The 12665-nt window shown below is 53.3% G+C and overlaps 1 protein-coding gene across 1 annotated transcript; it reads left to right on the top strand.

The window, feature by feature from the left end:
- The first annotated feature begins 104 nt into the window (after positions 1-104).
- On the top strand, positions 105-12126 carry CCT7 (chaperonin containing TCP1 subunit 7). The gene is made up of 12 exons (XM_027455853.3): positions 105-255; positions 1744-1897; positions 3153-3259; positions 3665-3790; positions 4662-4714; positions 5572-5743; positions 6806-6970; positions 8002-8190; positions 8782-8879; positions 9483-9615; positions 10583-10789; positions 11529-12126. Exons 1-12 carry the CDS (start codon positions 250-252, stop codon positions 11751-11753), a joined length of 1635 nt encoding a protein of 544 aa, XP_027311654.1. The 5' UTR covers positions 105-249; the 3' UTR covers positions 11754-12126.
- Positions 12127-12665: the final 539 nt, after the last annotated feature.

Below are 12665 nucleotides of genomic sequence, written 5' to 3'. Positions count from 1 at the left end.
GTCGTCAGCACCGCCCTCCTCGGTCCTCCAGCGGGGCTGCCAAATAGAGATCCATAGCCGCGCGCCGCTCGTCGAGGGCCGCGCCCCCTGCGAAATAGTGAGCCAACCCGTCTCTATGGTCATCGGGGGTAGAAGGGCACCCCCCAGGACCAGCGAGCGCGGCCGGAAGTGGTTGCCTAGCAACGCGCGGGGCATTGTGGGGCGCGGGGCCTGCCGCAGCCGGGAGCCGCCGCGAGGAGCGCCGCAGAGATGATGGTGAGCGCCATCCGCCGCCATCCGTCCCCATCCTCCGCCATCCGCCCCGCCGCTGCCTCGCCCGGCCCCCGCCGCCCTCCGGGGACCACCGCAGGAGGGGATGCGGCGGGATCCATCGCGGTTTAGGCCCGCGGATGGCGCCGCGGCCGGGCCTGGGGGGGGGGCGGGCGGCGGGAGGGGGGCTAGGCCCGGGTTTGAGGGGTTGGGGGGCGGCCGCGGGGCCTGCTGGGAGTTGTAGTCCGGGGATGGGGGGTGCGGGGTTTGCTCCCCGTTGGGATCCGGCCCCCACACGGTGCCCTTCGTGTGGGGCGGGCTGTGGTGCTCCCAGCCCTCGGATCTTCACCCCTGGCGGTGGTCGTGTCTCCCTTCAGCGCCGTCGTTGTTCTGGGGTCCTGTTCTCGATCTGTTTTAAAGCTGGGGGTGACAGACGTGTGGGCTGTGCCTGCACAACGCGCCCGGTTCCCTTTGTGGAGCACAGTGAGGAGCCTGCTGGGGGCTTGGATGCCCTCTAGGCCCTGCCTGTGTTTCAGAGACCTCTCCCCCCATTAGACATGAAGCAGGTGTGGTCGCTTTGTGAACGCTTTGTGTTCATTCACCACATTCTCTCTGAATACATTACTATCTGGTTGTTCTCCTTGGGGTTGCATGGGCTGCGGCTTGAGATGTGACAGCGAAAGGGCTGTTAGTACGACAAAGACATCAGGGCACCAGAGCATGTCCATTGTAGAGCTAAGAAGCTGGAGAAGGGTCTGGGACACAAAACCTATGAGGAGCGGATGCAGGAACTGGGGGGGGTTGGGCTGGAGGCTCAGGGCAGACCCCATTGCTCTCTGCTACTGCCTGAAGGGAGCTGTGGGGAGCTGGGGGTCGGCCTCTGCTCACAGGTAATGGTGATAGGACTGAGGGAATGGCCTCAAGTTGTGCCAGGGGAGGTTTGGGTGGGAAATGAGGCGACATTTCTGTCAGAAAGAGCAGTCAGGGGTGGGGATGGGGTGACAGGGAGGTGGTGGAGTCCCCGTCCCTGGGGGTGTTTGAGGGAAGGTGCTTGGGGACGTGGTTCAGTGGGTGACAGCGGTGGTTGGACCAGGTGATCTTCGAGGCTTTTCCGACCCTAATAATTCTGTGGTTCTGCTGTGCCAAACATCTTGCTGGCTCAGTGATTACTGCACGTCCTGTCCTCCAATCTGGCATCAAAATCAGAACCTCAGGGAGCTGTGGTGCCGTGAGACGAGCCCAGATGTTTCATGGACAGTTACAGGCGTGTGCTGGGGGCGTCTGGGTGGGTTCCAGTTATCCCATAGAAGGACTTTGAGCCCAGCTTTGGAGCAGTGGGGTTAAAATTAAAAGCTGAGTGGCTGGTACTTTGGGCAGAGAGGTTTGAGGGGTCTGTGGGTTTTGTCCTCGGCCTCGTTGTGCAGTGGGATCGTGCTGGGCTGCACCAGAGCACTGAGAGGGGAGTACCAGCCCTGCCGTGTGTTCTTCCCCCAGCCAACACCGGTTATCCTGCTGAAGGAGGGCACTGACACCTCGCAGGGGATCCCGCAGCTCGTCAGCAACATCAATGCCTGCCAGGTGATCGCCGAGGCCGTGCGCACCACGCTGGGGCCGCGGGGCATGGACAAACTCATCGTGGATGACCGGGGTAAGCAGCCTTCCTTGGAGAGGCTCCTCCTGCAGCTAATGGCCATTCTGTAACATGATTTAATTCATATTTTTTAAACTAACGTAAGCATTTGTGCAGAATTCAGCTTCTCTGTCCCGTGCTGAGCTCAGCTCCCAGCACAGAGGTGCAGCTCCTGCCTCAGGGCTCAGTTTGGTGCCTTGGTTCTGGCCTCAGCTGGTGCAGGCGTCCCAGCTGCCTGCTGCTGGGGTTCAGGCAGCTCTGCTTTTGTTGGGAAGCTGCTGAGATCCACGCTTAGGGTGACTCGATGCACATCCATGGCAGGAAGGAGGAGCTGTGTGTCCCAAACATGGTCCTCAGGTATCCCTGACTTCCTCTCTCACTCCCCCGTCTCATTATTTTTATGATGAGGCTCATAATTTGCGTGGGGTCACTTAGCTCTTGGTTTGGCAGAGCGAGTGTGGATGAGGTCAGTGGATGCTACTGGGTTTATTTTTGTGTGATTACGGATGAGACCCACCCCTCCAAAAAGACCTGCTTCAAGTCACTAAAAGAGTGTTGTTTTTTTAATCCCTGTTACTGTAAGGTCTTAGAACTCTTTTAATACTTTTTACAAATGCAAACTATAATGATTGAAATTTCAAGTGACATTTTTAAATACAATATTATTTAAATTTAATTTTAAACTTACTCAGTGGGTAATATGATTTATTCCTAGCCTCTTTCTTTACGTGAGTATCAGACTAGGATATCTCTGTGTGTTTTTTTTTAAACTAACATGACTATTCAGAATTAGAAGGAGATGAATTTAAAGCCTCTCCCTTAACTGATGCAGAGACTTGTTCAGCACTTTGACAAACTACGTTTAATTTGCCCCAGAATTGGGCTAAAAGTCAATGTGGCATTTTTCCTGCTGGTGTTCCATGCAACAGCAGTCCTGGGCTCTCCTCTGTCACAGGGAGGGGCCCCGAGCTGTCCTTGTCAGCCAGCTCATGGCTGTGTTAAAATATCGTGGTGACTACATTGCAGGTCACATGGGAGAGAGGAAACAATGCAGTAATTCGGCTGAAAGAAATAATTTTAAATGGCAGATTGGGGTTAGAGCCTGTGGTGGTTTCGACTTGAGAAAATTCACAGTGATGGGACTGGCTGGTTGGTGTTTTTTGAGGTCTTTGAGGTCTGCAAAGCTCTGCTTAAGCTGACACGGCCGTTTTGTGGTGCTGAGGGCTGTATTTGGGGCATTTGAGTTTAATTTCCTTGTTTAAATCCATTATAGGCAAAGCCACCATCTCTAACGATGGCGCCACCATCCTGAAGCTCCTGGACGTTGTCCACCCGGCCGCGAAGACGTTGGTGGACATCGCCAAGTCTCAGGATGCCGAGGTAGGAGGGTGACCCCGCGGTGTGCCTGGTGGCACCGGTGTGCACATGGTATTAATTAAAGGGTTTTTGATCCTGGAGTGCTGACTTTTAGCCTGGTTTCTTTACTGGTGCTTTTGTTCTTGTGATAACTTCGGAATCCCGTGTGCTGTTTCAGCCAGAGGTGGGGAGAGGGTTGGGAATTTCAAAGTGCCAAGTTCCCATCTGGTGAGCAGGGGTAACTGGGAGGTGGGAGGTGTCACCGTGCCCTCAAACAGGATGGAGTCTGAGCACAGTGGTTCACGATAACCAAAGAATCCAGCTGCAGATCTTTGAGCAGAGAAGCCCTCGGGAAGCCCTTGCTTGTGGTTTCGAAGCTGTTTCCCCAGCAGCTCTGCTGGCGGTGACGCAAAACCTCTGTCCGTGCAGGTTGGCGATGGCACCACGTCCGTCACGCTGCTCGCTGCCGAGTTCCTGAAGCAGGTGAAGCCCTACGTGGAGGAAGGCCTCCACCCTCAGATCATCATCCGTGCCTTCCGCACCGCCACACAGCTGGTGAGGCAGCACTGCATGCTCTGCCAACGCGTCTGGGGGGAGCAGCCTGTTCTGGGGAGGAGGGGGATGAAATAAAATCCTTTTTCCAAGCCAAAGCCAGTGGTGGAGCTGAGTGGGGGTGTCAGTAGCCATCTCCTGGTGTCTCGCTGCAAGCATCAGCTGTTCTCTGGTACCACTGAGCTGTTATTGCCAGCCCGTGCCTCTGGGGCGCTGTTCTCTCTTTGTTTTTTTCTCCAAGGAAGAATGAATAAGCGGGAAAATTCACTTCCTGATCTCTACTACTCCTTGTGCACTTCACGTCTCGTGAAGCAAATCAGTCAGTCAGGCTGAGCCTTCTCTGGGGGTTAATTCCCTCGGTTGTAATGCCTGGCTGGATTTGAGAACTGGGTTTGGAGGCTCTTAAATGTGCAAAGATAACAGTTCAAAATCCCACCAGAGTTCTTCAAAGCTGTTATTTCTATGGTTTGAAAAGGAAGAAGCCTCTTAATGACCTCATTAAGCTTCTAGCCATTACAACAGGAAATATTACAGCAGGTGGAGTCTGAGAGTTCTGCTCAGAGCACGGGCAGAGGTTGTGTATAAACGTTTTTAGCTGTATGTGCTGGTTGTCTGGTGTGTGTGTGTGTGGATGGGGTTTCCCAGATCTCTGCTGAAAGCAGAAGTGCAGCTTGGAGCCTCTCCCCTTTCTCTTAACACTTGCTGGGTTTCTTCCAGCTGCTGTACTGGAAGGGGTGCAGTAGTGAAGTGCTTGAAACTTGGGTTACGTTGAAGGAGGGAATAAAAGCTGGCATAAAACACAAAGAGAAGTTGGAGATCTGCTCAGCTCACAGGCAGGAATCGTTAATCCAGCTGTTGGCTTGTGTTTTGGCAGGCTGTGAACAAGATCAAAGACATCGCTGTTTCCGTCAAGAAGGAAGATAAAGAGTAAGTTTCCCTGGTGGGTGACCTGGTTGTGGAGCTGGGCTTCGCTTGGTGGCTGCGAGGCTTTGCTGCCTCCTGCTCAGGCTCTGGCTGAGCTCTTGAGGTCGGGACGAGCAGCTGTGGCCCCACACTGGGGTTTTTCTTGAGCTGTTGGAATTTCCTGCTCCTGCAGGGAAGGGGCTGTGCTCTCGCTTGGGTTGCTGCTGCAGCAAAGTGGGGCAGTGTTTTCCTGGGCGCTTGGAGGAGGCTGGATACCAAAATAAGTGGCCTCATTTCTTCTGTCAAGTGACAGCGGAGACTTGTAGCGTCTGGTGGAATCACTGTCAGTGTTAAATGCTCGGTGCTTCCCTTAAAATCAAATCCCTTCTTAGCTGCTGAGTGCATGAAGGGAAACGGCTAAGAACGTTAATGAAATAATTACTGAAATGAGATGATAATGCTAGAGATGATTTTCTCCCTGCATTTTATGCTTTTATCTACTTGATTAGACCTTCCTAGCACCTTCAGTGGAATTTTTGTCAGAGCAGAACTCTGTCACAGCTTGTGTTACCTGAGGTAATGCTCGGAGAACCTGAATCCCTCTGAAGGGTGTCCCAAACTTCATACCACCTTGGTATGAAGATGAGGGTGCTCGAGCCCCTCTATTCTGTTTGGGCATGTGGTATCCAAAAGCCAGCCAACCCCACTGGTACGGGTCTCATGTTTAGGATTTACAAGACCCTTTTGGCTTCCACGTGCCCTGCTTTCCCCATCCGTGGCCAGGAGCTGATCCTTGCCTCCTCGAGTGGGTCTGTCATACACGTTTTGGGGTTTTGTGAAAGGAAATCAGCAACAAGGCTTTGTCTTTTCCTCCCCTGCAGCGAGCAGAGAAGCCTGCTGGAGAAGTGTGCAGCCACAGCCCTGAGCTCCAAGCTGATCTCCCAGAGCAAGGACTTTTTTTCCAAGATGGTGGTGGATGCTGTCATGATGCTGGACGACTTGCTGCAGCTCAAAATGATCGGGATAAAGAAGGTGCAAGGAGGGGCTCTGGAAGTAAGTGCTCTGGGAACCTGCCTTGGAGGGTGGGAGGCAGTGACTGCAGCCCCTGTAAGGTTTGGCCTGCTGCTTGGGCTGCTCCTGCTGGAGAGGAAAACCTGCCACAGTCACTGAATCGTTATTCTGTGGCTATTACTGCACGTAAACACTTTGCACGAGCATTTTCATTGAGAGGAAACGAAAATACCCCATTATCTTGCCGAGACACCTGAATTAGGGATGTTTCAGCAACTGTTTTCCTGGTGTCTGGGCCTAGTGGTATTCTGGGGCTTGCAGAAATTGCCCCCCTGGGCAGGGGGGAGCCTCCCTGTCTGGGTAGAAGCAGCTCCCTGTGCTCGGTATCATTTTGCCCTTGTATTCACCTTTTCAACTCCTTGGAGAGGTGTCTGTGGCTGGGGCAGATAACTTAGCACGCTGCTTTTTGGGGCTGGCTCGTGGTGGATCCTGGTCACCTCGCCCTGTCAGCTAGCACGGAAAATCTGAGCTTTTCCTGGCTGAGGAGGGTGAAATGATGGATGCTCCCTGGGCAGAGCTGAGTCTGCAGTGAGGTTTGATGCCCGTGGGGCGGGAAATTGAGGTGCCAATTTCTCTCCTAGCCACCAAGTTGAGAAGTTCACTGAAGGGGGCAGTGTTGGGCAGGGTAGTCCTGCTGCAGAGCAGTGCTAGGGATGGTGGTGGAGCTTGTAGAAACAAACCAGGGGAAAAAAAAAAAAAGGTGTGGGGCTGCGGATGAGAAGTATCTGTCTTCAAAGGACAGAAATGGGAAAGACATCAGAGGGAGAACAGATTGCTCCATCCCTTGATCTGGAGATTGTGTATAGCATCTCCTGCTGCAGCGTCTTGAGGGATGGGAAGGAAACGACAGAAGCTGGTGTTGTGAACAGAGAGAGGAAAATATTTGCTGCTTATTTGCTTTAAAAGTGGGTTAATCAAAGGAGACAGCTGTTGGTGAGCGCTTTGTAAATGAGGGCTGAGAAGCAGGGGGTCTCCCGGGGGAGTAATTAACCCCGCAGAGAAAACCTTGGGAGGCTGAGCCTCACAAAACTCCCTCTCCTCAAGGACTCGCAGCTGGTGGCCGGAGTTGCCTTTAAGAAGACGTTTTCCTACGCCGGCTTTGAGATGCAGCCCAAGAAGTACCAGGCTCCCAAAATCGCCCTGCTGAACGTGGAGCTGGAGCTCAAAGCGGAGAAAGACAACGCCGAAGTCAGAGTGAACACTGTGCAGGTAAGAGCTGGAAGGGGGGAGCCTCTCCTGCCTCGGGGCAAATGGCAGGGAGCTGGCTGCTCTGCCTGCATCCTCCTGAGAGTCCCTGCTGCCTGTGCTGGGGGAAGTGTAACAGACCTTAAATTTCAGAGGTTTTAGGGCACCTTTCTGCTCTCAGTTACAGCCGGCAGCTGGGTGGTGATTTCTTTATGCCTAACGAGTGGCCTCCCGGGGAAGTCTTAATTAAGTGGCACTTTACATGTGGAAAAAGACTGTGTGTATTTAAGCCAACGAGGTAGCTGTTCAGGCAGTAGATCCCTTTCCAACTCGTGGAAATAAATAACTTTAAGAAACGAGGTGGCAGAGAGTGACCACCTTGGAAAGTGCTGCAACTGTGTGGCTCCTGCATGATTGCAGTGTCTAAAAATCTGGGTGCTTTGTGTTTTGGATCTCGGCCCCGCTGTGGTGTCAGTAATTATTTCCTTGAAGCTCTCCTCTCTGTTTTGGTGAATGTGACTTTTCCCGTTGCACTCAGTGGCTGTGTGTGGCGTTGCTGTGTGCTGTCAGAAGCTCTCCTAGCTGCCCGTAGCTCTGCTTCACTGAGCTGGAACGCAGCAGGCTCGTGTGTAAGGCTTGTCAAGCACGGGCACGCTGCTAAAGCATGGAGTTTCTCCATGTCTGTTTTTCTTTTTTGAGAGAACGCTGAATTTCTTCGCCCAAGTGTCCTTGCACAGCTCTATAAACACCTCTGACATCAGTATAATCCCTTCCTCCTCCTCATGTTCTCCCTCTCAAGCTGTAGCTACCTTTTTCTCAGGTCACGCAACCCCTTTATCTACTTGGCTCTGCTGCTGGCAGTATTTTAACAGATGTGCTTCTCCGTCATAAGATGGAGTGACCCAAAATTGCCTCTGAGTCTCGGGAAGCACTTGGCTGCCACGGCCACGCAGAGCAGCATCACTGCTGCCTTTGCTTTAGAAGAGCCCGGGTGCAGTGGGCTGTGTTTAATCCTCTCTAACACCACTGCTGGCCGTTTCTCTCCTCCCTGCCAGGACTACCAGGCCATCGTGGACGCCGAATGGAACATTTTGTACGACAAGCTAGACAAAATCCACAAGTCCGGAGCCAAAGTCGTCCTGTCCAAGCTTCCCATCGGCGACGTGGCTACTCAGTACTTCGCGGACAGAGACATGTTCTGTGCTGGCCGTGTCCCGGAGGAAGATCTCAAGAGAACCATGATGGTGAGCTGCCTCATTCCTGGGATAAAGACTCAGAATTTAGCTTGAATAGTGCCAGGCTGGTCATGCCATTCCCAAAACAGGGCGCAGTTAGTGACTAAGCATGAAAATTTAAAACAAAAATCATGTGGTTTCATTGAGGAAATGGTCATGGTGTGGAGTTGTAGCATACAAAGTTGTTCCTTGGTGGAGTGACCGATCACAAACAGGTTGCAGCTACAGTGCTTTTAATTTCCCTGGTGTTACACCATATTAGGTGCTGCACGCTGCATTGCTAGAAGTTTATTTTCCCTCCTTCTTGCCCGTTCTGTTGTGAGCTGCCTTTGTGTAGCTGCTGGACTCCAGAGCCCGTGAGTCAGCACTTAGAAGAAGCATAATCTCATTTTGCTGTCGAGGATCACTTCTCTTGCTGGTAGCCTGCCTAGATACTCGAGATGGGAGGAAAGTAGATCATGTTTTTCTTGAATCTGACCTGCGGGGTGGTTTTGCATCAGCTAAAAGGCTGGGCTGTTCTCAGAAGAGCAGTAGCCTGCTGGGCAAATTTGTCTTGTTTGTCAATGCTGGTAACACCACGCTTATCTTCCTCCCGTGCAGGCCTGCGGCGGATCCATTCAGACCAGCGTGAACGCCCTGGCAGACGACGTGCTGGGCCGATGCGAGCTCTTTGAGGAGACTCAGATCGGAGGAGATCGGTAAATGTGCCAGCTGTGAGCCTGGAGCCCTGTGCAAACACTCCAATATTAGCTGGAAAAGTGAGGGTGTGAGTGGTAGCAGGTGTGAGCAGCTCTGGGCGATGCTGAAAACAAGACCGCATCGTTACTGCTTTGTGAGAGGCTGAGGAGCAGCAGTAAAATCTCTTTTAAGGCTTATTTTACCTCTCTTATATGCTTCTTAACTATTTTTCCCCTGGTGCAGTGTAGGAGGCCTGGTGGTATTTCATTCAGACTTTAGGCTGCGCCTTCTGGGCCTGGTGGTGGCACTGCCTGGTGTCCCACGGTGCCATTTCACTCCGTAAATGAAGCTGTGAAGCTGCGGTGGGGTTCTTCCTGTTGCTAGAGGAGAAATCCTCTCTGGGGCTGCCTCCTAACATCTGCTGTGCTCCTGCCGAGTGAAAATGAGAGCGCCGGTTTAGCGCAAAGCCTTTAGCAGCAGAGAGCAGATTTCCCTGGGTCAGCAGACGTGTCACTCGGGAATGAAAAGAGCTTCTCCGTCCTCGTGCTGTGTTGTGTTGGTGCCGAGGAGCAGCCCTGCCCTTTTTGTTTGCCTCAACCATTGCTGTGTCGTGCCCTTGGCAGGTATAACCTCTTCACGGGCTGCCCGAAGGCCAAGACGTGCACGATAATCCTGCGAGGAGGCGCCGAGCAGTTCATGGAGGAGACGGAACGGTCCCTGCACGATGCCATCATGATAGTGCGGAGAGCCATCAAGGTAAGGAGCCCGGGGGTACCTCCCTGCTGGCTGGGACAGGCTCTGGGGCAGCCGTAATGCCTTCAGCAGCCTTCTCACACCCCCCAGCACCGGCTGAGGTCTCTCCTGCTGAACCCAGGAGCTCCAGCCTGTAGGCTGAGTGTGCAGACGAGCAGTGTCTGACTGAGTAACTCGATTGCTGCCTCCTCTGCAGCATTGCCAGCTGCTTTCCAGGCACGCCTGGCTTTGTCTCCTCTTTAGTTTTTAACTTAATTGTCCTCGCTGGGTTGCTGCGTGTTCTGTCAACACCTTCACCCTGCCAGGGAGCAGTCTTTGGGGTGTGCTGGGTAGTTCTGAAGTGGATGTGAGTAGCAAGGTTGATTTTTGAGCTTGAATTTTATCTGTCACAAGCCCATTCCTTCCTCTCTTGGTGAATTCTCAGAGGGGTGAGCATTGGTAACCACCCCCCTGTGTGAAGAGGGGGATCTGAGGTGTGTGGGGCTGTGCCGTGCTTGCAGGGCTCCTGGTCCTGTGTTCCCTAATTGCAGCCATTCCTGGGTTGTGCATGATAACGTGGTCATGTGTGGTGTGTTTTTTTTTTTTTTTTCCTGTGAGAAGGAAGCATGTCAACACTTTTGGAACTGTTCTGGCTTTAGAAAGAACATCCCGATCTCTCTCTACTGAAGCAGATAGGGAGGGGGAAAAAATAGCTGGTAGGAGAACTTGGCTGCCAAGTGCTGCTGCAAATATCTTCGGTTCTGAAGGCTTCACAAAAATGAGGGACACTTGTGCAGCACGAGAGAGGCTGCAGTCTGCCATCCCCTCCTGGGACAGCTCCATGGGATGGAGCTGCTGTTGTAGGGGCCACCCGAGGGTCTCAACTTGTTTCTGAAGTGTGATGGCCCAGGCTGGGGGCTTCCCCTGGGCCTAGAGTGCCTGCGTTTTTGGGACAGGAGTGCGAGCATCACCTCTTTTCCCTCTTTTCCAGAACGACTCAGTGGTTGCCGGCGGTGGCGCGATAGAGATGGAGCTCTCCAAATACCTCCGCGACTACTCCAGGACCATTCCGGGCAAGCAGCAGCTGCTGATAGGAGCTTACGCTAAAGCCCTTGAGATCATTCCCCGGCAGCTCTGTGACAATGCCGGCTTCGATGCCACCAACATCCTGAACAAGCTGCGAGCCAAGCACGCACAGGTGGGTGCCTGCCCTTGGGCAGAACCACTCTTAATTCCGCTACGTTTCCGCTGGGCTCGTGTCCCCTTTTGATGAAACGCTGTGTTTTGTTTTCAGACGTGGTGTGGGCTTGCGGCAGGTTGCTATAAAGGGAAATGATCTGTTTTCCCTTTGATCGCAGCTGTCGGGCGACTTTTTTGGAGCTGGGAGTTGTGATTTGCTTGTTTAAAAATGCATCGGTTGTCAGGAGGGAGGCTTCTATATTAAACATGAAAGTAATTAGTGGGAAAGTTGGCTCGGCGGTGTTTTTTCCAGAGGAGCTGCGGACTGCAGGCCCTGATTGCTTGCCATCACTTCACATCTTGTGGTGTGTGTGCACGTGAGGTCCTAATTCAGGCAGCTGGGTCTGGGTTTGCTGCTCGTGCCTCTTAGCAGCAGCCACATTGCTGTGGCATCACGCTGAGGATGACTGGTGGGTAAGGGAATGAGACAACAGCAAGGTGCAAGTCGGTTGTGAAGCTTTTGGCAGCTTCTTTGTGAAATGGAGCAAGTTTCCTGCTCTGTGAGGCTTCACTGCCGCTGTTGTAAGCCAGCTGAGCCTTTTTTCCACGTGTTCTCCTCAAATTTCCCTCCTCCTTTGTAAAGCAAGGTCCAATCTTCGTCTCCTTGAGTGTTTTCATGCCCTCACTTCTCAGAGTGCAGACCCTGAACTGATTTCACCCTATAACAAGACCTTTTCCTCTTCTCTCTCTCCTGCCAGGGCGGCATGTGGTACGGCGTGGACGTCAACAACGAGGACATCGCTGACAACTTCGAGGCCTGCGTGTGGGAGCCGGCCATCGTGCGCATCAACGCGCTGACGGCCGCCTCCGAGGCCGCCTGCCTCATCGTGTCCGTCGACGAGACCATCAAAAATCCCCGCTCCACCGTGGATGCCCCACCCGGGGGCCGGGGCCGGGGCCGAGGCAGACCCCACAACCACTGAACCCCGCTCCCTGTGGGCTTCCTATCGCGACCGGGGCTCTCCCCGAGTGCGCGGATGGGAAACGAGTTGATTTCTAGCTTAATTAACAGGCCCTTCACCAGATGGTCACTCGGAGGGCTCACAGGCAACCACTGGCCTCGTTTAATTAGAGTCAAATCTTGGCGGCGGTGGCAGCCTCCCGTGAGGTGCCCTGCCCCAACATTTCCTACACAGCACTGATCCCCCGAGGCTCGCCCCGTGGAAGCTGTGCCGGGCAGAGCCCTCCTCGCTGCTGGCAGGCAGCGCAGCGAGCACGCCTGGGGGTTTCTTTGTATTTATACGTCTTGCTGCTGGGGGTTTGAACCCAGGCTCAATAAAAGAATGGAAACCCGTGGCGGGCTGTGGTGGCTTTCTCTTTGCCACTTGCTTCATTCTACAGGGTGGTGGCTTGAGGTTGGAGTACCTTTTAAACATTTTTTCCCCCCATTTTCCCCATAGATACCCCTCGGGGACATTTCTGCTTGCGCTCTCCTATTTGTTACCTGCTCTGTGCAGCATGTGAGCGGTCGTACTGCAAAAATGGGGGCAGTTGCAGCCCTTTTGTGAAAACCCTCCTGCAATTCCTTACTCTGGGTGTTAAAACATCAAAGCTTTTTAGAGAAAACACCTCTGTTGTCGGGCCGGGAGGGGTAAAAACAGGATCTGGGTACTTTGTGGGTTTGGGGGTGGTTTCTAACATCCATGCAAGCTGCCCTGTGTGTGGCTGCTGCTGTGTCCTTCGTGAGGAGCTTGGCTCTTTTTGGCCTCTGCCCCTGTCAGTTGGTTTGGGTTTGAGCTCTCTTCTTGAGGAGAGGGAAGTGATAGCACGAGGGCTGCCTCCAGTAAGGCTGGAGCAGCAACTGGTCGCACTGGTTTGGTGCTGGACTCGGGGAT

The sequence above is a fragment of the Anas platyrhynchos genome, chromosome 4, assembly GCF_047663525.1.
Source record: "Anas platyrhynchos isolate ZD024472 breed Pekin duck chromosome 4, IASCAAS_PekinDuck_T2T, whole genome shotgun sequence".
Classification (NCBI taxonomy): Eukaryota; Metazoa; Chordata; class Aves; order Anseriformes; family Anatidae; genus Anas; species Anas platyrhynchos.
This window is presented reverse-complemented; position numbering and strand designations above follow the sequence as displayed.

Bases quoted from the DNA above. Each gene is read 5' to 3' on its own strand.
- CCT7 (XM_027455853.3), top strand. The intron at 1,898-3,152 runs GTAAGCAGCCTT...AATCCATTATAG, and splicing joins ACTCATCGTGGATGACCGGG to GCAAAGCCACCATCTCTAAC. The intron at 3,791-4,661 runs GTGAGGCAGCAC...GTGTTTTGGCAG, and splicing joins TCCGCACCGCCACACAGCTG to GCTGTGAACAAGATCAAAGA.